The sequence below is a fragment of the Hemicordylus capensis genome, chromosome 5, assembly GCF_027244095.1.
Source record: "Hemicordylus capensis ecotype Gifberg chromosome 5, rHemCap1.1.pri, whole genome shotgun sequence".
In the NCBI taxonomy this organism is placed as follows: domain Eukaryota; kingdom Metazoa; phylum Chordata; class Lepidosauria; order Squamata; family Cordylidae; genus Hemicordylus; species Hemicordylus capensis.
This window is the reverse complement of record NC_069661.1, coordinates 94,876,924-94,901,564: the sequence shown is the minus strand read 5'-3', so window position 1 is coordinate 94,901,564 and position 24,641 is coordinate 94,876,924. Positions and strand designations below refer to the sequence as shown.

Here is a 24,641-nt window from a genome sequence, read left to right as displayed (position 1 = left end):
TCCCATGCACATTATAAGAACAGCCTTGCTGGAGTAGGCCCAGGGCCCATCTAGTCCAGCATCCTGCTTCACACCAGACGCCTCTGGGAAGGCCACAGGCAAGGGCTGAGGACATGCCCTCTCTCCTCCTGCGGCGATTATGAAGTCGGATCTCTCCCGGCAGGCCCTTTGCATTCCCTGCCTACCCCTGGGCTTTAATGCCCCTCCCCTACATTTCTTCTGAAGCCCATTACAGCCTATTAGCATTCCTCTTGCGCGCGCCCCACTCGCATCGCTCTTGCGCGCCATTCCGTCGGCGCCGTGGTTTGCAGCCGCTCTCGGGACGCGCGGCGCTCTCTCTCTCGACTCTCACCTGCCTGCAAGCGGAGCTGTGCGTGCTCCCCAGCTCATCACTGCTGCCGTCCCCCACATCACAGGCACAGTTCCATTCTCGCAGCGGAGCTGGGCAGAAGCCGCCACCGCTGCCAGCAACCGCGAGCCGCGGAGGCTTCCTGCTGCAAAAGACCGCTAGGAACGGCTCAGCGAGAGCACGGAGAAGTGAACTACGGCGCTGTGGGGAGCCCTACGGCCCCCGCCGCCAACGCTCCGCTCCAGGCGAGGCATCGCCTTCTCCTGCTCCCAGGGCAGGATGCAGCGGCTGTCGCTTGCGGCCGGCAGCCTATGCTTCGCTGCGAAGAGTGGAGGCAGATGAGGCGTGTCCCCCGCTGCCTCCTACCGGCGCGTGCAGGTAAAAGGGAAAGGAGCAGTCACTTCCTTGGGACGCTGGTGGGCAAGCCGCAATGCCCCGAGAGTGTTTGCGGTTCTCTTGCGGTACTTACGGTGTATCGCATGTACTGAATGCATGCTCTTACTTTACGTGTGTAATGTATGCTCTTTGCACTGTCTGGGTATTTCTCTGGTTGAAGATTGTTATGGCTAAGGCGACTCCTCATTCTCAGAATGCTTACTAGGATGGAAGTCCGATTGAAGCCAGTGAGATTTGCTTCCGAGGGAGCGTGTTTCGGATCCGTCTGTAAGGAAGCAGGCTCAAGATCGTTCTTTATGCTCAATTGCCCTTTCTGCTTGCACATTCCAAATGCAATACGATCCTCATTATTTAAACATATTTAACGTCGCTTTACGCCCTTGCCTGGATTTTGTTTTTAAATTCCCTTGCCACTCGAGATACTGGTTTTAAATGTACCATAGCCTCCAACAACTTCTCTCTTTTCTTTTCTAATCACCACCCCACTCTATTTTGGACTGCAATTTCTCCAAGCTGACAGCAGCAGCAGCAGCAGCTCCAGGCTCCTTCCCTCCCCTTGGATCTGTGTAGCTCTTCTGAATTCTGCAAAAATCTTAAAATAGCTCAGATCTTTGAAGAGAAGTGTGTGGGGGTGGGACTCTGGTTCATGGCTGGTTGGTTTGTTCTTGAAGCTTTGTAGCATCCTCAAGGCCAGGAACAGAGCTCCACTGGATATTGTCTCTTTGGTCTGTGAAGCTGCCCAGGGAGGAAAAAAACCACTTTACTTTTAAAAAATCTTGCACAGCCCAGATTTCTTCCTCTCTTTGCTCGCTTTCCTGCTCTGTAGATTTTGCCCTTTGTGCTGTAAGGGTTGTTTCACACATGACAGTTTCCCTCATGCATGGTTATTACTTCTGAGTTGGAAAAATTGTGCACACCATCATGCCTAATAAATGCACATGTCTGTATTGACAAGTGTACATGCATTGAAACTGACATGTGCTTGCCACACATGACACTGAACACGCTGTTATCCCCACCTTACAGAAGTGATATTCATGCAGGGAAATAATCAGTGAGGTTCCCTGGGAAATGCAAATCTAGTACAGCTGAGGAAACTTGGGGAAATCATTTCATCATCATTAATATTCCAACAGCCTAGTCACTCAGTGGTGGGTTTTCACTGCCAGACAGAAATGTGGTAGTAATTTTTTTATATGTGTGTGTGCTAGTTACTTTGCCAGAAGTGGCAGCTGGCTGGACGATGCCTTGCTCGTTTCTCCTTCTGTTGCTAGTCTTCACCTTGTGTTTACATATCTGTGCACGAAATGCAGTTTCTTTCCGTACAATGTGATGGCCATATGCCACCTTTTGAAATGTACCTGGTTTACCCAATTTCTCACGAGCCCTGTATTTTAATATTTTCTTATTATATATCTGGTACTTAAAACAAAACAAAACACACACACCTTGCTGGGGATAATTTTATTTATTTATTTATTTATTTATTTATTTTTACATTTATATCCCGCTCTTCCTCCAAGGAGCCCAGAGCGGTGTACTACATACTTGAGTTTCTCCTCACAACAACCCTGTGAAGTAGGTTAGGCTGAGAGAGAAGTGACTGGCCCACAGTCACCCAGCTAGTATCATGGCTGAATGGGGATTTGAACTCGGGTCTCCCCAGTCCCAGTCCAGCACTCTTAACTACTACACCATGCTGGCTCCCTGATATAATGTTTCTGAAGCTTACTGGATGTAGCAAGGAATGATTGGGGGAGTGAGAAGAAAGGTCTTAAATGCAAAGCAATAAGCCTGTAACAGAAGAAACTTGAGATAATACATAGTTGTAAAATGGAAGTATGTGTAGCTGACTGGCAACATTTGGTGGCCCCTTAATGCTAGATCAGAAGTAAGATGATCTTACACCAGAAAACCTGCTATTAAACCTTCATGGACTTTCAGGTGTTTAGAAAGTTTTGTAACTGAAATATGTATATATATATGTGTGTGTGTGTGTGTTCAGTTATAAAACCTATCTATCTATCTATCTATCTATCAACTTTATTTCTATAAAATGTGGGAGTTACATCCAGTAAATAATATGTTTATTACTTTACTTTAGTGCATTTGTTATACATACTCGACACCAGGCCTTGACAAATGTTCTTTGGCTCTAGGGTCCTGCCCCAAAACCTGGGAGCCAGACAATGGACACACTTGACAAAATTAACGGACTCAGTTACAGACATTGTGAAAGAGGGGAGTAAATGGACTTCCCTTTATCTCCTTTACAGGTAACATACTTAGTACAGAATGAGGGCTGCCTGGGATAAATAAATATTTTGTTAAATAATTCTGCCTCTGAATATCCTAGTCTTGGTACCACAATTAAATTTCTAGATACCAGGGCTCTCTCTGGCACCTGAGATTTGTCAAGCCCTACTCTATATAACACCCTTGCTTTAATTTTGCAAATGAATGAAAATTCCTGATTCCGACCCCCTCTCCTTTAAACTCAGTTTTTAAAAATCCAGTAAATTACTTTTGCTGTGGATGCATTTTTAAAAACACAGATTTCTAGTTCTTTCTCTTCTATTATTCTCTTACAACATAGATATGCATTTATATGGTTGTGCTATAGTTTTATTTGGTATTCTTGCCTTGCTGCTGATACCTGGCCCTTCTGAGGTAAACAGTGTGATGACAAGGAGTGGAGTTTTTTTCAGTGGTGGAACTCCCTCTGTAGAGAAGCCTGCCAGACAGGTGCCCTGGTGACTTTCAGAAGGCTAGCAAAGACTTTCCTATTTAAAAGGGGTTTTGAGGAATGATTGATTTCAGCTCTCTGAGAATACTTTTCAGTAACATTTTTCAGTGTTGTGGTTGTCTTTACATTGATACGACTATAATTACCTGGTGAGTTATTAGTTGAGGTTGTTCTCTCTCTCTCTCTCTCTCTCTCTCTCTCTTATGAAAGGTGCCCTGAGAATCTACTTGCCTATCAAAAAACCCGATCAATTCTAATACAAAATTGATATTTCTGAAAACTTACTCCCATAAATGTAATGGAAGTTTTAATTTCACTGCTAAAGTACATTAGTAAAATCTTTTAATATTTAGATTGAATGGGTCTACATACTTATCAGAATGTAGTATTATGTGTTTGTTTGTACATCTGATCAGTGATCTCAATTAAGCTATTCATTCATTCATTCATTCATTCATAGATTGAATGGGGAATGTGAAAAATGATGGTCTATAACCATGGAGGAGCTGCAGGAGCCTGGCCCTGTCAAGAATATTAATACCTTTCCTGGATGTTCAAGTTTTATTACAAAAGGATAACATCTCCAGCCAGGGGCGTAACTACTATTAGGCAAGGGGAGGTGGCTGCCTGGGGGCCCCCATGCCTCGAGGGGCCCCCCAGAGGCAAGTCACATGTGAAGTGTGTGTGTGTGTGTATCAGCGAGGGGCCCATTTTAAAATTTTGTCTCTGGGCCCACTCCAGCCTTGTTACGCCTCTGTCTCCAGCCCTTTTGATTTTGGAGATATAAAGACAATTGGGTGGGCAGGCAGGCAGCTATCTCCCCAATTGCTCAGTAAGAAGTAAAGCCTTCCAATGTCCTGGCCAGTGAATGCAGAGTCACTGGGATGATTGCCAAGCACTTTGGGTTCTTGGCACTTACTTTTATATTTTAATAAAATTATTTACGTAACTTTAAGTATATTAGGTGACTTATATTTAGGTTTTTTCATTAACTTACAGAGCATCTTCCCCTCTGCAATGTGCCCAGCATCACAAAATTGCTGGCTATGAATTCATATGTCCCTCCTGTCCAATGATCTTTTTTATATCTGCTCTTAAGGTTACATAATAGAAATGTATGAGCCAGTTGAATGTTAAAGGACCCTTCTGCTCTGCTTTTGGTAGAGAGAGCCTTTAAATATCTCACCCAATTAGGTCATTCACTCTTTTCTAGTTTGCAGAGAAAGAGGCAAGCAGATTTATTTCTGTGATGCTGCTAGGGTTGATAAGGTACAAAGGATAAAATTCCATCTGAGCTGTCATTATCTTGACTTCACCTACTAGGGATGTGAACCATGCATCTGAAAATTTATGTTCTTGAATGTGTGAACTGGGGTTGCAAAACAGATATGAAAAAGGGCCAGAGGCAAGCCATATGCATGTGCATGTTTTTTGTTGTTGTTTGTTTTTAAATGAAAGCTGTCTAACGTTTCAGCATGAGAATCATCATTAGTTTCCAGCTTAGCACATATGCAATGACAGGCAACAAATTCCAAAGAAAAATTATGGAAAATGTGTAAGTTGTTTTAGGATCTGTAGATACTCAATGTTAGGTTTGTCTGGGGAGGTTGCCAAAAGAGATTTAAATAGTAGCAATAACTGTTGAAAGAATATATGTGGGAACTAGTGTGCTTATTGAGTTGCTGTGTGCATCTTCATCAGACTATTAATTACTAGCAAAGGCTCTGCAGGCAGGAACATCATAAGAACATAAGAACTGCCCGGCTGGATCAGGCCCAAGGCCCATCTAGTCCAGCATCCTATTTTGCACAGTGGCCCACCAGATGCCATTGGAAGCCACAGGCAGGAGTTGAGGGCATGCTTTCTCTCCTGCTCTTACTCCCCTGCAACTGGTACTCAGAGGCATCCTGCCTTTAAGGCTGGAGATGGCTGTAGCCCTCCAACTAGTAGCCAATGATAGACCTCTCCTCCATGAAGTTATCCAAACCCCTCTTAAAGCCACCCAGGTTGTTGGCTGTCACCACATCTTGTGGCAGAGAATTCCACAAGTTGATTATGCATTGTGTGAAAAAGTACCTCCGTTCGTTGGTCCTAGATTGGCTGGCAATCAATTTCATGGGATGACCCCTGGTTCTAGTGTTATGTGAGAGGGAAAATAATTTCTCTCTATCCACTTTCTCTATACCATGCATGATTTTATTAACCTCTATCATGTCTCCTTGCAGTCATCTTTTTTCTAAACTAAATAGCCCCAGGTGTTGCAGCCTTGCTTTATAACGAAGATGCTCTAGGCCCCTGATCATCTTAGTTGCCTTCTTCTGTACCTTTTCCAGTTCTACGATGTCCTTTTTTAGATGCAGTGACCAGAATTGTACGCAGTACTCCAGGTGTGGCTGCACCATCATTTTGTATAAGGGCATTATAATATTAGCAGTTTTATTTTCAGTCCCCTTCCTAATGATCCCTAGCATGGAATCGGCCTTTTTCACAGCTGCCGCACATTGAGTTGACACTTTGAACAAGCTGTCCACCATGACTCCAAGATCCCTCTCCTGGTCAGTCACCAACACCTCTGATCCCATCAGCATATATTTGAAGTTGGGTTTTTTTGTCCCAATGTGCATCACTTTACATTTGCCAACATTTAAGCGCATTTGCCATTTTGTTGCCCACTCCTCCAGTTTGGAGAAATCCTTTTGGAGCTCTTCACAATCTGTTTTGGATTTCACTACCCGAAAGAGTTTGGTATCATCTGCAAATTTGGCCACCTCGCTGCTTACCTCTACTTCTAGATCATTTATGAATAAATTAAAAAGCACTGGTCCCAGTACAGATCCCTGAGGGACCCCGCTTCTTACTTCCCTCCATTGTGAAAACTCTCCATTTATACCTACCCTCTGTTTCCTGTCTTTCAATCAGTTTGCAATCCACACATGTACTTGTCCCCTTATCCCATGACTGCTAAGTTTCCTCAAGAGTCTTTGATGAGGAACTTTGTCGAAAGCTTTTTGGAAGTCTAGGTATACTATGTCAACTGGATCACCTTGATCCACACATTTGTTGACACTCTCAAAGAAATCCAAAAGGTTGGTGAGGCAAGATTTACCTTTGCAGAAGCCATGCTCGTTCACTCCCAGCAGGGCTTGTTGTTCTGTGTGCTTTACAGTTTTATCCTTGAGGATGCTTTCCATCAATTTGCCTGGAACGGATGTTAAGCTAACTGGCCTGTAATTTCCCGGATTGCCCCTGCATCTCTTTTTGAAAATCAGTGTTACATTTGCTACTTTCCAGTCCTCCGGTACAGAGCCCGATTGCAGGGATAAGTTATCTGTTTTAGCAAGCAGGTTGGCAATTTCACATTTGAGTTCTTTGAGTACTCTTGGATGGATGCCATCAGGCCCTGGCGACTTGTTAGTTTTTAGTTTTTCCAGATAGTTTAGAACAGGCGTCCCCAAACTGCGGCCCTCCAGATGTTGCTGAACTACAATTCCCATCATCCCAGCCACAATAAGTTGTAGCTGGGGGTGATGGGAATTGTAGTTCGGCAACATCTGGAGGGCCGCAGTTTGCTGAAGCCTGGTTTAGAACATCATCTCATCTCTTGTCACTTCCATCTGACTCAGTTCTTTAGCCTCCATCCCTGAAAAGCCTGGTTCAGGAACAGGTATATGCTCAGTATCCTCTGCTGTGAAGACAGACACAAAGAACTCATTGAGCTTCTCTGCAACCTCCATATCCTCCTTAATAATCCCTTTCACTCCCTCATTGTCTAATGGTCCAACAGCCTCCCTGGCAGGTTTCCTGCTTCTGATGTATTTAAATAAGTTTTTGGAAGTCCAGATATACTATGTCAACTGGATCACCTTGATCCACACACTTGTTGACACTCTCAAAGAATTCCAAAAGTTTTGTGAGGCAAGATTTACCTTTGCAGAAGCCATGCTGGTTTTCTCCCAGCAGGGCCTGTTGTTCTGTGTGCTTTACAGTTTTATCCTTGAGGATGCTTTCCATCAATTTGCCTGGAACGGACATTAAGCTAACCAGCCCGTAATTTCCCAGATCACCCCTGGATCCCATCAATGTACAACTTTGTATAGTTCATAGGAGCAGCTGTTGTGGGGCTATGAATAAGTCATTGCTTTGAAATTATGTTGCTGTGTATTGCTGTGGGAAAAGCTGTTCTTCTAGAAGAAATCATTATCTAGAAAAATCATACACTTGTAAAGGATTATAGAAATCAAAACCAATAATTAAGATTTGGTCTGGAAAGCTGTAGAACTCTCAGTGCTATTATGCAGCAACCCTCTGGTTAGGAACTGAGTTACCATATGCTACATAATCCAATGTAGCGTGTCTTCCTACTCAGCACATGGCCAGCTTCCTACTCAGCAGATGGCCAAGAGCTATAAGCATAATGTTTTCACTAGAACCAACATTAGTTTTTATGGGGGAGGGGGTCCAGCAGTAGGACCGTTGGTGAGCTTCTAAAAATACTTATGGAGAGCCAACCACAATGTGCCACCTGACTATATTTTGCCAGTCAAAATCCCTTCACTGTCAACTGCACCACTCCAGGCATTAGCCCCCATTATGTCTGGTCCTGAGCACTGGCCTTCAGCTTGCAACTCTACAATATCTAAGCTTACTTCCCACAGCTTAATCTTAAAAATCACCTGTTATGCCCAAATGGTTGTCTCCCAGCTCACATCCTGTTAGTCTAAGCACCCTACTTCTCCTTTTCCATTGATCAAGGGCCGCCACCACCCACCCTACACCTTTTACACCTTTCTTTTTCACTATAGATGCCATTAAGTCATAGATTGCACAATCTCTATACTCCTTGTCATCAGTCTTGCTATATGAAATGGAGGAGAGATTGATGCTGTGAAACTCAAGAGCAGCCTTTTGTGAATCAGCTCCAAAGCCCTAAAGTGCATTGCTTCTTAGCGCTAAAAATGGTGTTAGGAATAACGGCCTTTTCAGCCAAACTATATGCTTATGGGGCTCCCAGGCAGTACTAAGACTTTTCAGGTCCACATTGGCATTACCAGAGACCAGACAGAACAACATATTTGGCAGTAGAAGGTGAGACAAGGTTTGGTGGCAGTGCTCCCCTCCCCATGCTTGATAAAAATAACAAAAGGGCTGAACAAGTCTCTGAGTAACCCATACTACTTGGGAAGACTTTGCATGGAAATCAGCTAGGTTTGGTAAGTATATCCTATGAAGCCGCTTCAGGAAATTAAAAATAATTACTGATAATAAAATTCCTCCACGGAGCAATCTCCTTCAGACATGTATAAGAACCCATTTTTCCACCTACTGATTAAATTCACATTGAGGACCAGAGTCTCATGATTAGATCAGTTCCAAAGGCCAAGCCTCACAATTATAGTGATCTCCACCCTCAAGCAATTCAGCTTATCTGAACTCCCTCAGAAACAGTAGATTGTTAGATTAAGATTCTCAAAGGTGGAAGGTGCTTAAAACCCCTCCCCAAAATAGTACTTTTGTTCAGAGTGTGTTCAACATTTGTGGTAAACTTCAGTTCAGTGCCTGGTTCATCAGTGAATCATTGGTTCAGTGTTTGTGATCCCATCTGGTTCCCAATCCTGAGAATCTCTGAGCTGAGATCACTGTTTTTGAGCCGCTTGCAAGCCAAGAACCTAGCTGCCTGGAGTTTCCCCTCGTTGGATGGATCTCCCATCTAATCGCTCCAGCACAAGGCAAAGCTGCAAGACAGGTAGATATAGTCCTTTCCCTCAATGCCCGCTTTAGAGCAGAGATTTCTCCCTTTTTCTTTTCCCTATTTCTTTTCTATTTTGTTTACCAGTGAAGCAGAACTCCAAGGAGCTCCTTAATTCATTTGTCTCTGATCTACACATTGGTGGTCAGTGGTGGAGACCTTTTGGCATATTGGCCTCTGTCTCTGTGGGAGCAAGAACCCATCCATAGGTTCTTATTTGATGAACGTGAGCATAGTAGAGATCCATATTCGTAAATAGGTTTCTCCAACTATGCTTGAGAATGGGCTTCAACCCTAAAAAAAATCCCCATCCAGACCTTCTACTATCTGCCTAAATTATAGTGAAACAAGGATCTTAACTCTCATTCTATGCTTCACATACATAGCCTACTCCTGTGCTTTCAAAGTAATGTGCACCCACTGCCAATTTGAGACGTACGTTTTCACACAGCTGCACTGCATCAATGTATTTTGTCTATCCTCTCCTTTTTTAAAATTGTCAGTTTTTCTAATATGTTGTTTCCTGTTTCAGTTACCTTTCTGTCTGACTCAGAAACCATCCCCACTTAGCATTGGCATGTTGAGCAACTAGCACAACATCAAGGAGACCTGCTAGGGGTCACATCTTTTAAAACTCTATGGTTGCCCATTCATTTCAATGAGCACTGTTGTATGATTTGCTTTCCTGTGTTGTTATCTATGCAAGCAAGTTTAGTCTATTGAAATTCCCCATGTTTGGTTTTGGTTTGCTAGTGTTACAATTGGTTTGCTAGAGTTACAATTAGGTAACTATATATATATAATTCTTTAAGGCATACCTGTGGCTAATCCTGTGTGTGGCAGCTCTCGCGAGAGTTTACAAGCAGAAGCACTGTGGTGATTGGGCAGTGGAGAGTCCATATGCAGATAGGGAGCAGGAGCCTGTGAGAGCAGAAGCACATGGTGATTGAGCTGTGGGGATTCCATAAGCAGATGGGCGGGGAGAGGGTCCTGTGGCACTGTGGTGATTGGGCAATGATGATTCCATATGCACATAGGGAGGAGGAGCCTGTAATGGTTGAGACAGTTGGAATGCAGTTGTTACTGGTTGGAAGGTGTTCTTGATTGTAGAGGTGAGGAGTCTATATAAAAGGATAGTAGGCAGGGGTCTTCAAAGAGAGGGGTCATGAGAGAGGAAAGAGCCCCATCAGGAGGAGAAGGAGGCTGTTGTTGTGTGAATTAGATGAGGAAATAAGATGAACAAGATCTGTTAACTCAGGAAGGGCGGGGGGGAGAAAGACAGAAGGGAAGAGCAGGGGCGTAGCTATAACTGAGCGAAAGGGTTCAAAGAACACGGGCCCCCAGCTCCTGAGGGCCCTGCAGCTCCACCCCTCCCTATTTTCTTCATTATCTCCCTCCCTCTGGGGGGCCGCCAGAGAGAGGGATGAACACGGGCCCCCTCTCGCCTAGCTACGCCCCTGGGGAAGAGTGGTTGGAGGAGAGAGAAAGAGAGAAAAAGAAGGGAGGGAGGGAGAGAGAGAGAGAAACAAGGAAGGGTGAAGGACGGGCCTGAACCCGTCAGTGGCCTGAGGGGGAACGAGCAGCTTATTGGCGGCAAGGAAGGACCCAGTCAACCACTGCTGCTGTTTGGGGCTACCGAGGCCTTTGGTGGAGGCAGACAGCCAGGCAAGAGATGGGTCTGGGCCTGTCAGCGGCCTGAGGGGAACAAGTGGCCATGGCAGTGGAGGCAACGAGGAAAGGCCTGGTCAACTGCTGCTGCTGCTGCTCCTGTAGAGAGGAGCAGGAATGGGGCTTGCATGAGGGTGGGGAAGTCTCTGAGGATAGGAGGCTGCAGCTTGGCCAGTAGGTGCCAGCAATGCTGCAGCTGTGACCAAGAGGGGTGAAGGGGATGGAAGCAATGGAGGAAGAGCAGCAGTTCAGGTGAGGGTGGAGATCTCTGAGTTGAGGGGGCTGTGACAGGGAGTGAGGGGAGCAATCAAGTCCTAGCATACAGATGCTCTGCGCGTTCTATTGATTTCCCAAATGGGAATGTATGTTTTGATTGTCATTCAATGAACATTTAGTAGTTTGCATTAGAAGCTTGCTGCTAATGCTCCCCTTTGTGTCATTCCCTTGTCCACACTCGGGTTAGCCCTCGCTGCAAAGTTCCCACAGTGTACATATGTCTTGCCCCACATGCCATAACAGTGGTTTAGTGAGTTGGGTGGAATGGAATGTGGTAAAGGTGCTTCTGGCCTTGCGGGGAATCCCAAAGGGATTTAAAAGGCCTCAGATGTGATATTTTCACAGCCCTGAGCTAAAGCTTCCAAATTGGCATCAACGGTCATGTTACAGTAAGATTTGTAGTTATAAAGCCACTGTGAGGGTTATGCGGTCTTAGTCTGAAACAACGTATTTCAGCCCTCTTGTCAGATGGAATTGCTGAAAGGCACTTATGGTTACTGCCAAAATGTGGAAGGTTGAGCAGTGACAGGAAGAAAAGCTCCCAAAGTATATGCCTGAGCTACCAGAACAGGCTGAGGCCTGTCAACAGTGTCTCTCTCCCTGCCCCCATTCCCTGGTACATAAGGCCTGCCATCATCAAGAATTGGCTCTCCAACACCCCCATCCCAACTCATATCCAGAATTTGGTAAGAATGGTCATTAATAATATACAGTGATTTAAAGAAACATTGAATAATTCATGGATGAAGAACCAAATTCAATGCTTTGAAGTTAATATTTAATACTACTTCAGTGGATTGGAATGAAATCTAATCAAGAACAGAATGGCTTGGAAGTTGTGAATCATCCACAGGAGATAATATATTCATTCACATTAAAACAAGTCAGTGGCAGCGAATACACTTTTAATTAGTATGGCTAAATGAAAGAATAATCACTCTACTTTTAATCCTGCCATGAAGACGATCAGTTTGGTTTTGTTTTTTTAAAGAAGAAAATTTAATTGCTAGATTGTATAATTCCTGTGTCTATGTATGTATGTGTGTGTATATATATAAATAATGCAATTCATGCCTTAGTTTTGACAATCTTAGCACAGGCTAATCCTTTTAAATGACACTATTGTTCATTGACAAAATTTCTTTTAAGGAAATACACATTTCACTTCACTAAAAAGGCATTGCTATGTGGTGTGTGGAGTAGAGTTACAACCTTTTTTCTTTCTTTCTTTTCCCCCTGTCAGGGCTCAGGTACCTTTAAAAGCTGAATGGCTGGCAGGAATAAAACAGTTGAAGGTTTTCTCAGCATAGAGGTGGCGTAACGGACAAAGCTATGCCTTTTATCTTTCTGTCATTCATTAAACTTCTAAAGGCAAAGACATCTTGCCAGAAAAATATGTAAACCCTAGTAAGGGGTAGGATTGGATGGAAGCAGAGACTCTGAAGTTGTTTTTCTGGACAGAGCTGTAATGTTTTGTGGGCATTGCAAGCAGAAGGTGTAATCAGAATAGACTGTCTTTTTTTTTTAGGGTGGCAGTAATATATTCCAACCTCATTGCAAATTATGAAAATAAATAAAATGAGAAATCCATACTACATACAAGGACTTTACATAATATTCTTAGCACTATCAGCCTTTATTCTGTGACAGTCTATGGATAAACTATTTTTTCTCAAGCCAGAATAAAAGGAGTTTGAAAATCAGCAGTTTATTCATGAATTGCTACAGTTTGCCAGCAGATGTTACTAAGAATATTACACAATGCCCACGCACATATTGTGGATTTCTCATTTTATTTATTTTGCAATTTACAATGAAGCTGGAATATACCACTATCTAAAAGAGTCCATGGACACTGGAATTTATCAGGAGCAGGGATTACCCTTATGATGAAGGATAGTGATGTGGCCCACTTAGGCAGAAGATTTGGGAGTACTTACAGGGCAAACATCCAATATTTTATTTTTCTCCATAAGTCTGTGGTAGGAGTGGTAGGGGTTGGGAACCTATAACATATTTGACTGGAAGAGATTTTGCTGGGGAATATCAGAAATGGTGAGTCAAAGATCAAGGTCCACCTCAGGCAGTAAGTCTCTCTCTTTCATTAGTTTCTCCCAATGCCCTGAAGCAAGGCTATTTCCCATATCAGCATCAAAACAAGAGTTGCTCCATCTGCATTAGTTTCCTATTTGATCTCAGAAGCAGAACAATACTCCACAAGCAGAGACTTCCCCAGAATAAATAACTGCTTTATAATGTATAGTGTGTGACTTGGAGAAAGCACAGATAGTAAATGCTAATGTTTGCAAACTACTGGATACTTGAGGATATGATGGGCTATACATTAAGGACATCCTTTCATTCTAAGCATAACCTGTGGAATTTATTTTCAAAGCATATGTTAGCATTATTGGGCAAATGAATCCTATATATAACTTCCAAGTGTGTTTGTGACTTGGTTGATCACTTTCCAAAACACTCATTTCCCCTTGTCTACTGGGATGTCAACAAGGGTTAACAAAATTCAGAACTGGTGGGCACTGCATATCCACACAAACAATGAGCACGTCAGATGTTTAATTCCCTTTAATCACTCATAAATTAAGCACCCTTGTTTTCAATGGAGCATCAGTTCTTGGGATGTTCAGAAAGTGCATGTTTTGTATTTGAGCAGCAGGGAAAGCACCTGGAGAAGGGAAGGGGACATGGCTGAGGGCTAAGCAGCAGTGTGGGGTAAGAGAAGAGGGGTGAGATGGAAAAGTAGGGCACTGGGATGGAGGCCTAAGCAAAGGGAATTCAGGCAAGGAAAAATACTGGGAAAGAAAAGGATGGAAGGAAAGAAAGAAGAATGGAAGCTGCAGTTGTGGGGAAACTCTGGAAGAAACCCTGGGACTGGAGAGAAAGAGGAGGTTACAGGAGAGAAAGAGGAGAGCAGCAGGAAGAGAACCTGGAGAAGGAAAGGTGGGATGGATACATGGAAAGGTGGGATGGAAGGCATAAGGGGGAGCAAAGAGGGGGGAAAGGGTGGGGAGGCGGGAAAGAAAGGAGACTAATATCAATGGAGAAGCAGAAATATCACCTAAAACAAAAAACTGTTTCCCATCCTTTTTGGATGTATATTAGCCAAAAGAACTTTTGAAAGCAACTTCATTCTAAAATTGAACATTATGATATGAATGAAAGACAGAACATGGATCATTCAGTATCGTCTTACACTTGTACACTTCTGCTAAAGCATCTGATACTGACTGCTGTAAGAGGACAAAATCATTCACCTACCACAGCGCTTTTCTAAATCCTCTGGAAAGTGAGAGACTAATGGATATGAATGGATGCTATAATCTGTTACCTAATACAAAATCACTGTAGGAAACAATACATTGGTTTTGAATACTGAAGGCTGTGATCCCATGCACCTTTACATGGAGTAAATCCCATTAAACAAAATGGAGCTTCTGTATAAATGGACATGCGTGGAATCGCACTGTGGATCATTGCTAGATGACATTATTTATTTATTTATTTATTATTATTTATTTTATTTTTACATTTATATCCTGCTCTTCCTCCAAGGAGCCCAGAGCGGTGTACTACATACTTGAGTTTCTTCTCACAACAACCCTGTGAAGTAGGTTAGGCTGAGAGAGAAGTGACTGGCCCAGAGTCACCCAGCTAGTTTCATGGCTGAATGGGGATTTGAACTCAGGTCTTCCTAGTCCAAGTCCAGCACTCTAACCACTACACCATGCTGGCTCCTGTAATGAGGAGCTACACCACGCTGGCTCCTGTAACCTCCCATAATGGTGTTGATCAAGCAGCGGTTAAGGAATGTAGTTTTAGAAATGATTATGGGCTGCTCTTCTAGCAAAAAAAAAAAAGAGAGATAGTGGAGAGAGCAGGGAGAGAAACAGATCAAGATGCAGAAGAGGAAAATCATGCCCATTTTTCATTTGGAGTTGGTGATGTGCTTCAAATGGCATTATAGTGAGGATTAAGTTGCAGAGTTAGCCAAGCACACCACTTTAGGTCTGGATAACTTTTTAAAGTCACTGTGCAAGAGGGATTATTTTGGAGGATTTTTAAAAATTAGGTCAGCATCTCAAAAGTTCATAACCAGTGACTTAGAGGAACATTTGAAAGTGCTTTGGCCTTGATTTTGAGGAAGGTTTGATTTTCACTCAAAATTGTGTTCCTCAAGAGAATTCCAGAGCTTTCAGGTCATTCTGTGATGCTCATCCAAGCAGAATAGGACCTTTTAGGTCTCCCCCCCTCCACCCCCCGGGCTCAGGCTTGAAATCAGGTCTATTGGTAATTTTTGGCAACCAGGCTTCCTCTCTCTTATTCTTCTATTCTGACTGTAGTAGCAGTGGAGAAGGAAGGAGAGACTGATCTGATGTTATGGGGAGAAAAAGGAGGACCTGGTAAGAGAAAAATGGATTGCTGCATTTTGAGGGGGCTGCTATTATGTGCGAGGAGAGAAATGGGTGGGCAAGGACCCTCATGTTAGCCTGTGAGGAGGACCTATAAGTCTGTGGCTAACTAAACACATTGGCCAAAGTATCTGAGATTCTATTTTTGAGCCCCAGATTCCATCTTGGAGTGGATGAGCACTGAGCCAGCTGGCTTCTGAAGGATACCTCTAGGATCTCAGCTGGCCTTGTTTCTCAGAAGTGTTCTCTGCTTTGAGCATAACCCCTCTTTGGAGGAAACCATCAAAGCTCTCTAATCATGGAGCTGAGTAGGCACCTCCCTATGCATGATTATTTGCCTCTTTGAAATTCAAAGCCTTCTCATGCTGCTTGGTAATGCCCTTCATCACCTAAATCAGTTGGCATGATCATGATTGAATATAAACAAGGCTTTCTGTGTTATATGCCATTCTAAGTGCCTATATCAAGACTCCATTGTGTGCAATTGTGTTTAGGTTGCACCTTAAGTTGCTCCTGGAACATTTAGATCTTTTTCTGTACTCCCAAAGCAGAACCATTCCACTCACTTAGTCAGGACAACCTGTCTTGTTCATGCAACAGATAATGAGCTAAAGTGCTAAACTGCTCCAAAGCACAGGCTCCCATATTCCTTAACTGCAGAACACAGCTCCCCTGTCTGACGTGTGTGTGTGTGTGTGTGTGTGTGTGTGTGTGTGTGTGTTTACCGTCAAGTCGATTTCAACTCCTGGTGCCCACAGAGCCCTGTGGTTTTCTTTGGTAGAATACAGGAGGGGTTTACTATTGCCTCCTCCTGCGCAGTATGAGATGATGCCTTTCAGCATCTTCCTGTATCGCTGCTGCCCGATATAGTACCAGTGGGGATTCAAACTGGCAACCTTCTGCTTGTTAGTCAAGCATTTCCCTGCTGTGCCACTTAAGCTGACCTGGCTGAGCTACCTACCTCTTTTTCTTTGACCTCTTGAGCCTGCAGCAGGTCTTAAACAACCTCAGGGATGCCAAATTTTGATGCAAACTGCCCTGAGCCGTTTCTGGAAGGGCGGTATGCTTAGTTAATTAATTAATTAATTTAATAAATAAAATAAAATAAGGGATCCACACAACTCTAGCCAAAGAATGGGACTGTAGGGAAACCATCCCCATGAGCCAGGAAATGTCACACTAATAAATTGGCCAGAGCAGTTCAAGAGATACTCCATGACTGCTCTAAAAGCTTCCAGATCAGGCTTGCTTGCAAGTTTAAACATCTAGGAGACTCAATCATGCGGAATAGTGCCTTCACTTTCCTTCTCACTTCCCCATTGCCTTTTGTGTGCCCCATTCCCAATCCCACAGAATCCATCTAACCTCTGTATTTCTCCTTCATATCCAGTCCTTGTTTTTAAACATTGATTTATCAAAAGATTATTCTGAGTATTATATTGCATAAAGTAGTAACACATTTCTGCCCCAAGTGCTTTCTATTTACTTCAGATAGATGAGAAAATATTAGAATGAAGAGAACGACTCAGGGGCATAGCAAGGTTGGAGTGGGCCCTGCACCCGCCCCCCCATTCTACTTCAGAGAGGCTGGGCGGGAGAGGAAAAGCAAAAAGCAAGCTGTCACTCAACTGAAGCTTTTCCGGACAACAGGCTTTACCATGGGTTTCTGTGAGGCTTTTCTGTGTTGCGCCAAAAAACGTACTCATAAAGTGGAATTTTTAACCCCAGATACAAATCAGGCTACACTCTAACATGCAATAAAAAACCCGAATTATGTGTGAAGTGCTCCCTGATAGCTTGCAGAGGCTTTGGGGTAAATTTGGCCAATATGTGAATCACACCCTCCATTCAGGAGGAGATGGGAACTAAAAGCCAGGTGTGAAAAACGTCCCGGTGGGCCCCTCTCTCTCTGGTATCCAGACACATTTGTCCCCCCATGTTCAGTTATGGCTAAACCCCAGGAGTATAGTAATCTAATCCCATGTCTAAAATGTTATTGGTTTTTCCTGTCTACACATTACCTTTCTCTCAAACAGGAACAACAATTATATAATTGCAAGCAAGAAAAGATTTTTTTTTTTAAAAGTAGCAACTCTTATAACAAATTACCCAGAAAGTATTTAAAGGTTAATGGAAATGGGCAGGAAACATAATGGTTTTCGCCACAGAAAGCCATACATACATTTCATACAATTGCACTTCTAGTATATTTTAGGTGTTTTTTAAAATTAGTGTTAAAACAACCACCAAGAGTCCAGCAGCAAGATTTGAAATGTAGCTAGCCTTTGAAAAAATGAATAAGAATTTCTCTCTCCCCATTATAATTATATAGTAAGGATGGATGACTCACTTCCTCACAGAAAAGACCCACCTATTGCAGTATTTCTTCCACCCAACTTGCTTCCACTTCACAGTGTGGCTGCAGATGCCACTTTCCAGTTCATAAAATGATTTTGAATAAACAAGGAAACAGAATTGTTCTTTCAGAAGGTTTTGCTCTGTGTTGGAGCTTTCAGTTGAAACATATTTACAAATGTTACTGCTTTTCAGGGTGTACACACACCGTTTTAAAATTCATAGCTATTGTTTTGTTATACCTAAAAAGAATAGGCTGTGGATATTAATTATTTTATTATATCTTAACAGTGCAATCCAATGCATCTTTACTCAGAAGTCAGTCCCACTCCCAGGTAAGTGTGCATAGAATTGCAGCTTAACATCTAGACATTATAGAAACATTGAAATACCACAAGCTCTAGCTACCCACAGATTTACAGTCTAATCATACATTTGGGAGGCAAGGCAAAGAGGATCAGTTGAGAAAAACCAGATTGAAAAGATGTGTTTAAGCAAGCATTTCAGTATGGCTATAAAGGGGAATTTGATGCCAGGTGGGGTACATTTGAGTGATAGAGATGCAAGGGAAATGAAATGCAGGTGGGGGTGGGGGCAGAAAAAGGAATGTTTTGAACTGGGACATTGATGCCTATTGTGTGAAGGCTATAAGGAGGGGCTATAGGTCAGGGTTATTCTCACCCTATTTTCCTACTGCACAAGCACCTGCCAGCATACCCACCCCATGGCCCTACACTTTTTGCAACCAAAAGAGAAGAGAATAAGAAAGAGGGAATGAAAAATAAGAAATTGTACTTTTCTCTGTTTGTACTGCTATGTAAAGTTTAAGTAGAATTCAATATGAGTGACTAAATGCCTTTGACTAGTCAAGTTATTAGTCCCATAATATACCATTGGTGTAAGGTTATGAAGATTAAAGGGAAACAGTATTCATCTTCCTTTTCTGTTTCTGTTTATCTTTTTTCTTTTTCTCATATTTTTCTTTTTAGGAAACAACCTAGCTCCTATTCATATGCCCAACTTCACAAAACCTATTTCACACAGCACCATTGTTTTTGACACTGCACAAAATGTGCCTAGCTGCACGTTAGAAGAAACCATGTTACAGGTACTTGCCACTGTGTTATATCCCATGTTGTATGCAAAAGGTCCCAAAATTGATCTCTAGGCATTTCCAGTTAAAAAGATTAGCTAGCAAGGCTGGAAAAACCCTCTGTCTGAGACTTTGGAGGCCTGCTGCTGGTCCAAATAGAGAATAGCTACTTGTCTCTCTTTCATCACTAGTTCTGTTAGAAAAACTATAAGGAGGAAGTTCCATACTAGATATATGATGCAGGAAGTCTGTAAACAGGATCTCCTATATTTTGTGGGTGTTTTGTGCAATATCTGTATATTTCTTCTCCACCCACCAGGGCAAATAGCAGTTTGAGGAGGAAGAGGAATTAAATGACGGGAGGGGAGAAATGGCACAGAAAGTAGAAGGATTCATCTCTCTCTCCCCCAGCACTGTAGACCAAATACAAATTGAGAACCACTGTTGCTGCTTTAAAAAAATCATGGGAGATCATGTTCATAGATCTCCCATGTCACATCTAATGTGACCCTCAGGGACACCCAAGCCAGCCTACAAAGATTGGCCTACAAGTTTTTCTTCATTAAGCAAACCATTTTCTGTACTTTTAGAAATATAGGCTGCAGCTGAGGTTATCATGTCTAGGGTTCTCAAATCCTTTTGCATCATTTTGTGGCCTCCTCTAGTCCCCTCATGAACTACCCTTCATTGCATTCTGCATCACTCATCCATAGGATCAACTCAGGCTGTGTCCACCAGGTTTCCTCCACCTCTCCAGGAGGTCAAATGCCCCTCTTTAGGAAATCCTGGTTTACACTATTGGAGCAAAGCTGTGTTGACTTTGAGTTTTGCTTGAAGCTTCCACTTCACTCTTCTGCTGAAGTAATATAATGCATTGCTGGTGCAAGCTGGCAGTTCTATAAAGTTATTTGCACTTAGTGTGAGCACAATCTTTCTGTGAAAGGTGAGGTTTCCAAAGGAGTGGGAAGGACACTTTGGCTGCTATTTACAAATCACTTAAGAAGGCTCATTCTTGTTGACTTCAATTATTCCAAGCTGGCTTAAGCACAAGAATGCTTAAGTGGTTTATGATTTGCACTGAACACTAAAACCAAGGTGACAGTGCCAGAGAGAGAAAGAGAGACAGACAGACAGACAGACAGACATAATAAATAAGTGGAACTAGCTGATTGAATCTGGATCCTGCTTGGAAAACAGACATTTGGGACAATAGGGAAACAAGATAAAATACAACTCTACATATGGGTTTATTTTGTAAATTTGTAAATTTCTGCTCTACTTAAGGACAGGCTTTCTTTCAGGCGCCAGATGTTTGCATATGATTCTGAAGAAACCCATCGTTCCTCCTTGTTAGTTTTGGCTCCAGCTAGATGCAGAACACCATTCTCACACTATTTTTGCAGCGACGTTTGCCAGTGGGTGCTTATTTCCCCCAGGACTACTTTAGTGGGAAAATACACTGGCCAGCAGGAGGCGCTGCAAAAATAGTGTGAGGAAGGTGCTCCTCATCTGGCCAGAGTGCTGAAACTCACAAGGAAGGGCAAAGGGTTTATTCAGAACCTGATACAGACATCTGGAGCCTGTGAGAGAGCCCATCCTAAGGTAGGAGAATAGAAAGATATGGAGAAAGGTGGGAGAATAGAAAAATATGGAATAAACCAACATGTGGAAAAGCCTTAAGTGGGCAGCATAAGTCCTTTTAGGAATATAAGGCTTGAAACAGATAGTACTTTCTAGCAGAGAGTTTAAGGCAGTGTGACAGACCTTTCATTTCCTGCTATATCCTCTGTGAAAACAATTCTCCATTTAACCTACATTGCAGAATTGTTAAGATTAAAGTTAGGCAAGGTTCTGTTGTAATAAGCCCTAGAGAGGGAAAGAAATCCTAAGTAAATAAATAGCTCAACAAAACTTTGCAAACCAATTGCTTGGTTCTGTCACACTCTACTGTCACACTGTAGTGTGACCAGATAGTAGTTGGATTAAGGGATCAGGCTTTGCAAATGGGGTCAGGCTTGATTCATAGTAGTGCCTATTGAGTTCTATGGGGGGGGGAGCAATATAAGTGTGGTGAACTTGCCCTCTGTTCAGGCATCTATTGACAAGGAATCCTGCAGGAGGATATAGTGTATGGAGAGCACATTACAAACATCAAGACATCCTTGCAATATAAATATCCTCCTCCACCACTCCCCAACCATAGTAATGACTAGCTAGTTACCGAATGATACAGAAAAGGTTTAAATCCCTTCTAACTGGGCTAAGAGGCACCTTTTACCATGGTGATTCTCTTTATTTAGCAGGGGGAGAGTAACTGGCCCTATCCACCCCCAGCACAGTACCTCCAGTGACTGTTGCTGGTGTCTCTCTTGTGTGTTTTTTAGAATGTGAGCCCTTTGGGGACAGAAAGCCATCTCATTTATTTATTTATTTATTTATTTCTCTGTGTAAACTGCCCTGAGCCATTTTTGGAAGGGCGGGATAGAAATTGAATTAATAATAACAGCCTATATTCTGCGACGATATCTATAACAACAGCAACAACATTGACAATAAAATTCAGCCATCCCAGGTCCTCGGGAAGGACTCGATGTCTGGATAAAACAAACCAGTCAATAACACCTGTCTGACTGTGTAAACAAGATAATAATAAATAAATAATATTGTTCTTCTGCATCCACACCCTATCATGACATTTAAACTACTGAGGCTGTAATTCTGTGTACACTTATATGTGAGTAAGACTGGGAAGTAAACATGCATAGGATTGTGTGACTTGGAGTTTGAGGAACATATAGCTAGAAATGCCAAGGGGAATAACAAACACTTCTTTAAATATATCAGAAGTAGAAAACCTGCCAGGGAGGCGGTTGGACCCTTAGATGATGAGGGTGTCAAGGGGATTATTAAGGAGGATAAGGAGATTGCAGAGAAGCTGAATGAGTTCTTTGCATCTGTCTCCACGGTGGAGGATACTCACCATATACCCTCTCCAGAATTGAGTTTTTCAGGTTTAGTAGCTGAGGAACTGGGTGAATTTGAGGTAACAAGGGAAGATGTTCTAACCTGTCTTGAAAAGCTAAAAGTTAACAAATCACCTGGGCCAGATGGTATTCTGAAGGAACTCAAATGTGAAATTGCCGATCTCCTAGCAAAAATATATAACTTGTCCCTACAATCAGGCTCTGTACCAGAAGACTGGAAAGTAGCCAATGTGACTCCAGTTTTCAAGAAAGGATCCAGGGAGGATCCAGAAAATACAGGCCAGTCAGCTTAACTTTGGTGCCGTGTAAATTGATGGAAAGCATACTTAAGGACAAAATTGTTAAGCATATAGAAGAACAGGCCTTGCTGAAGGAGAACAAGTATGGCTTCTGCAATGGAAAGTCTTGCCTCACTAACCTTTTGGAGTTCTTTGAGAGTGTCAACAGGCATGTGGATAAAGGTAATCCAGTTGACATAATATATTTGGACTTCCAAAAAGCTTTTGATAAATTTCCCCACCAAAGGCTCTTGAGTAAACTTAGCAGTCATAGAATAAGAGGACAGGTTCATGTGTGGATCGGTAACTGGTTGAAGGACAGGAAACAGAGAGTAGGAATATATGGACAGTTTTCACAGTGGAAGTAGGTAGGAAGTGGGGTCCCCCAGGGATCGGTACTGGGACCAGTCCTCTTTAACTTGTTCATAAACGATCTAGAAGTTGGGGTGAACAGCAAAGTGGCCAAATTTACAGATGACACTAAACTAATTAGGGTAGTGAAATCCACAACAGATTGTGAGGAACTCCAAAAAGATTTCTCTAAACTGGGGGACTGGGCAACAAAATGGCAAATGCGGTTCAATGTAAGCAAGTGTAAAGAGATGCACATTGGAGCAAAAAACACCAACTTCACATATGTGCTGATGGGATCTGAGCTGTGGGTGACTGATCAGGAGAGATATCTTGGGGTTGTGGTGGACAGCTCATTGAAAGTGTCTTCTCAGTGCGTGGCAGCTGTGAAAAAAGCGTACAGCTTTGGTCACCATATCTTAAGAAGGATATTGTAGAACTGGAAAAGGTGCAGAAGATAGCAACCAAAATGATCAGGGGCCTTGTGCACCTTCCTTATGAGGCTAGGCTACAGTGCCTGGGGCTCTTTACCTTGGAAAAGAGGCGACTTAAGGGGAGACATGATCGAAATGTATAAAATTATGCATGGAGTGGAGAGGGTAGACAGAGAGAATTTTTTTCCCTTCTCTCACAACACTAGAACCAGGGGTCACCACATGAAACTGACGGTTGGGAAATTTTGGACCAACAAGCTGAAGTGCTTTTTCACAGAGCGCATAATTAATCTATGGAATTCCTTGCCATGGGATATGGTGATGGCCACCAGCTTGGATGGCTTTAAAATGGGCTTAGACAGATTCATGGAGGACAGGTCGATCAATGGCTACTAGTCTGATGGCTGTGGGCCATCTCCAGCCTCAGAGGCACGATGCCTCTCAATACCAGTTGCAGGGGAGCAACAGCGGGAGAGAGGGCATGCACATACCTCTTGCCTGTGGGCTCCCCAGAGGAATCTGGTGGGCCACTGTGTGAAACAAGATGCTGGACTAGATGGGCCTTGTGCCTGATCCAGCAGGGCTGTTCTTAGGTGCTTATGTACCTGATAGTAGGGAATGGATATTGCTGTTATTTGTACTTGTTTAAACCGTACCACTTATGTACTATTATCTCTAGTAATGGAGTTAAAAGTTTTTTTTAATTGCTTGCAGACATTCAGATTGTGAAAGTCCTTGAACATTAAGAAATGTGATTTATGTGTCAAGTGTCAGTACTTCTGTATAATTCTGAAATGCCGTCACTCTCTTTTCTATTCCTGTTTTGTTTGATTCCTTGGAAACGATCTGTAAATAAGCTTTTGCTGACTGTCTGAATAAAGGTAGCATCTACTCCTTCGTTTTGGTTTTTCTAGCGTGGGAAGGGATGATTTCAGCATAGGCTATTAGCTGTTGGAAGTACTCTGGATAAGTGTTTTCCAGCCTTGGCACTTTGGGATTAAATCTCTTCAGACCTCCGTGAAGTGAACTAAGTGTGCCCAGTTCATTCTCAAAGAAAAGGTAAACAAGAAAGTTAAATACCAGAAAAGCAGTGGCCACAGGAGTCCTCCTGACAGTGTGGGCACTTCCTCTTTCAGTGGCACTGATGTAGAAACTAATCACATAATCCAGGCGATATGTAGTTGCCAGCTATGTACCTTATAACAGTAACATGGAGCCTTGATTACATAGAAACAATGGCAACTGTATTGCCATGGCAACATATGAATTGGGCACAATTAGTAACAAAGTGGAGTTATAAGACTTGGCTTGTGACACTTAGGTTTGTTATAGATTGCCTCCAAGAAGGGTCTGGTTTCAGTTCTGCCTTTGCTTTAGAAGGCAAACCCCAGATTGTACCTCTAATTTAAATATAAGCTATATAAGCTAGTGGTTGCTAAGGGTCAATACCAACTTGACGGCACTTAATCAATCAAATATAAGTTAGCCAGGTCTGCTGAGAGAAGAGCACATTCAGTGGGCTTGTGCTGCAATAA

The 24,641-nt window shown here is 42.8% G+C and overlaps 1 protein-coding gene across 8 annotated transcripts in view; it reads left to right on the top strand.

Moving 5' to 3' along the window:
• The first annotated feature begins 592 nt into the window (after positions 1-592).
• TRMT9B (tRNA methyltransferase 9B (putative)) overlaps positions 593-24,641 on the top strand; it is a 42,189-nt gene continuing 18,140 nt past the window's right edge. The window contains exons 1-3 of one of the 8 annotated variants that reach the window (XM_053255975.1): positions 632-727; positions 2,905-3,021; positions 18,258-18,301. In XM_053255975.1, the coding sequence (XP_053111950.1) occupies positions 2,995-3,021; positions 18,258-18,301 (71 nt within the window). In that variant the 5' untranslated portion in view covers positions 632-727; positions 2,905-2,994. Of the gene's footprint in view, positions 728-2,904; positions 3,022-10,332; positions 10,350-13,865; positions 14,143-18,257; positions 18,302-18,955; positions 19,075-24,641 lie in introns of those variants that run through there. The other 7 variants (XM_053255979.1, XM_053255980.1, XM_053255981.1 and 4 more) reach the window with 7 other exon arrangements.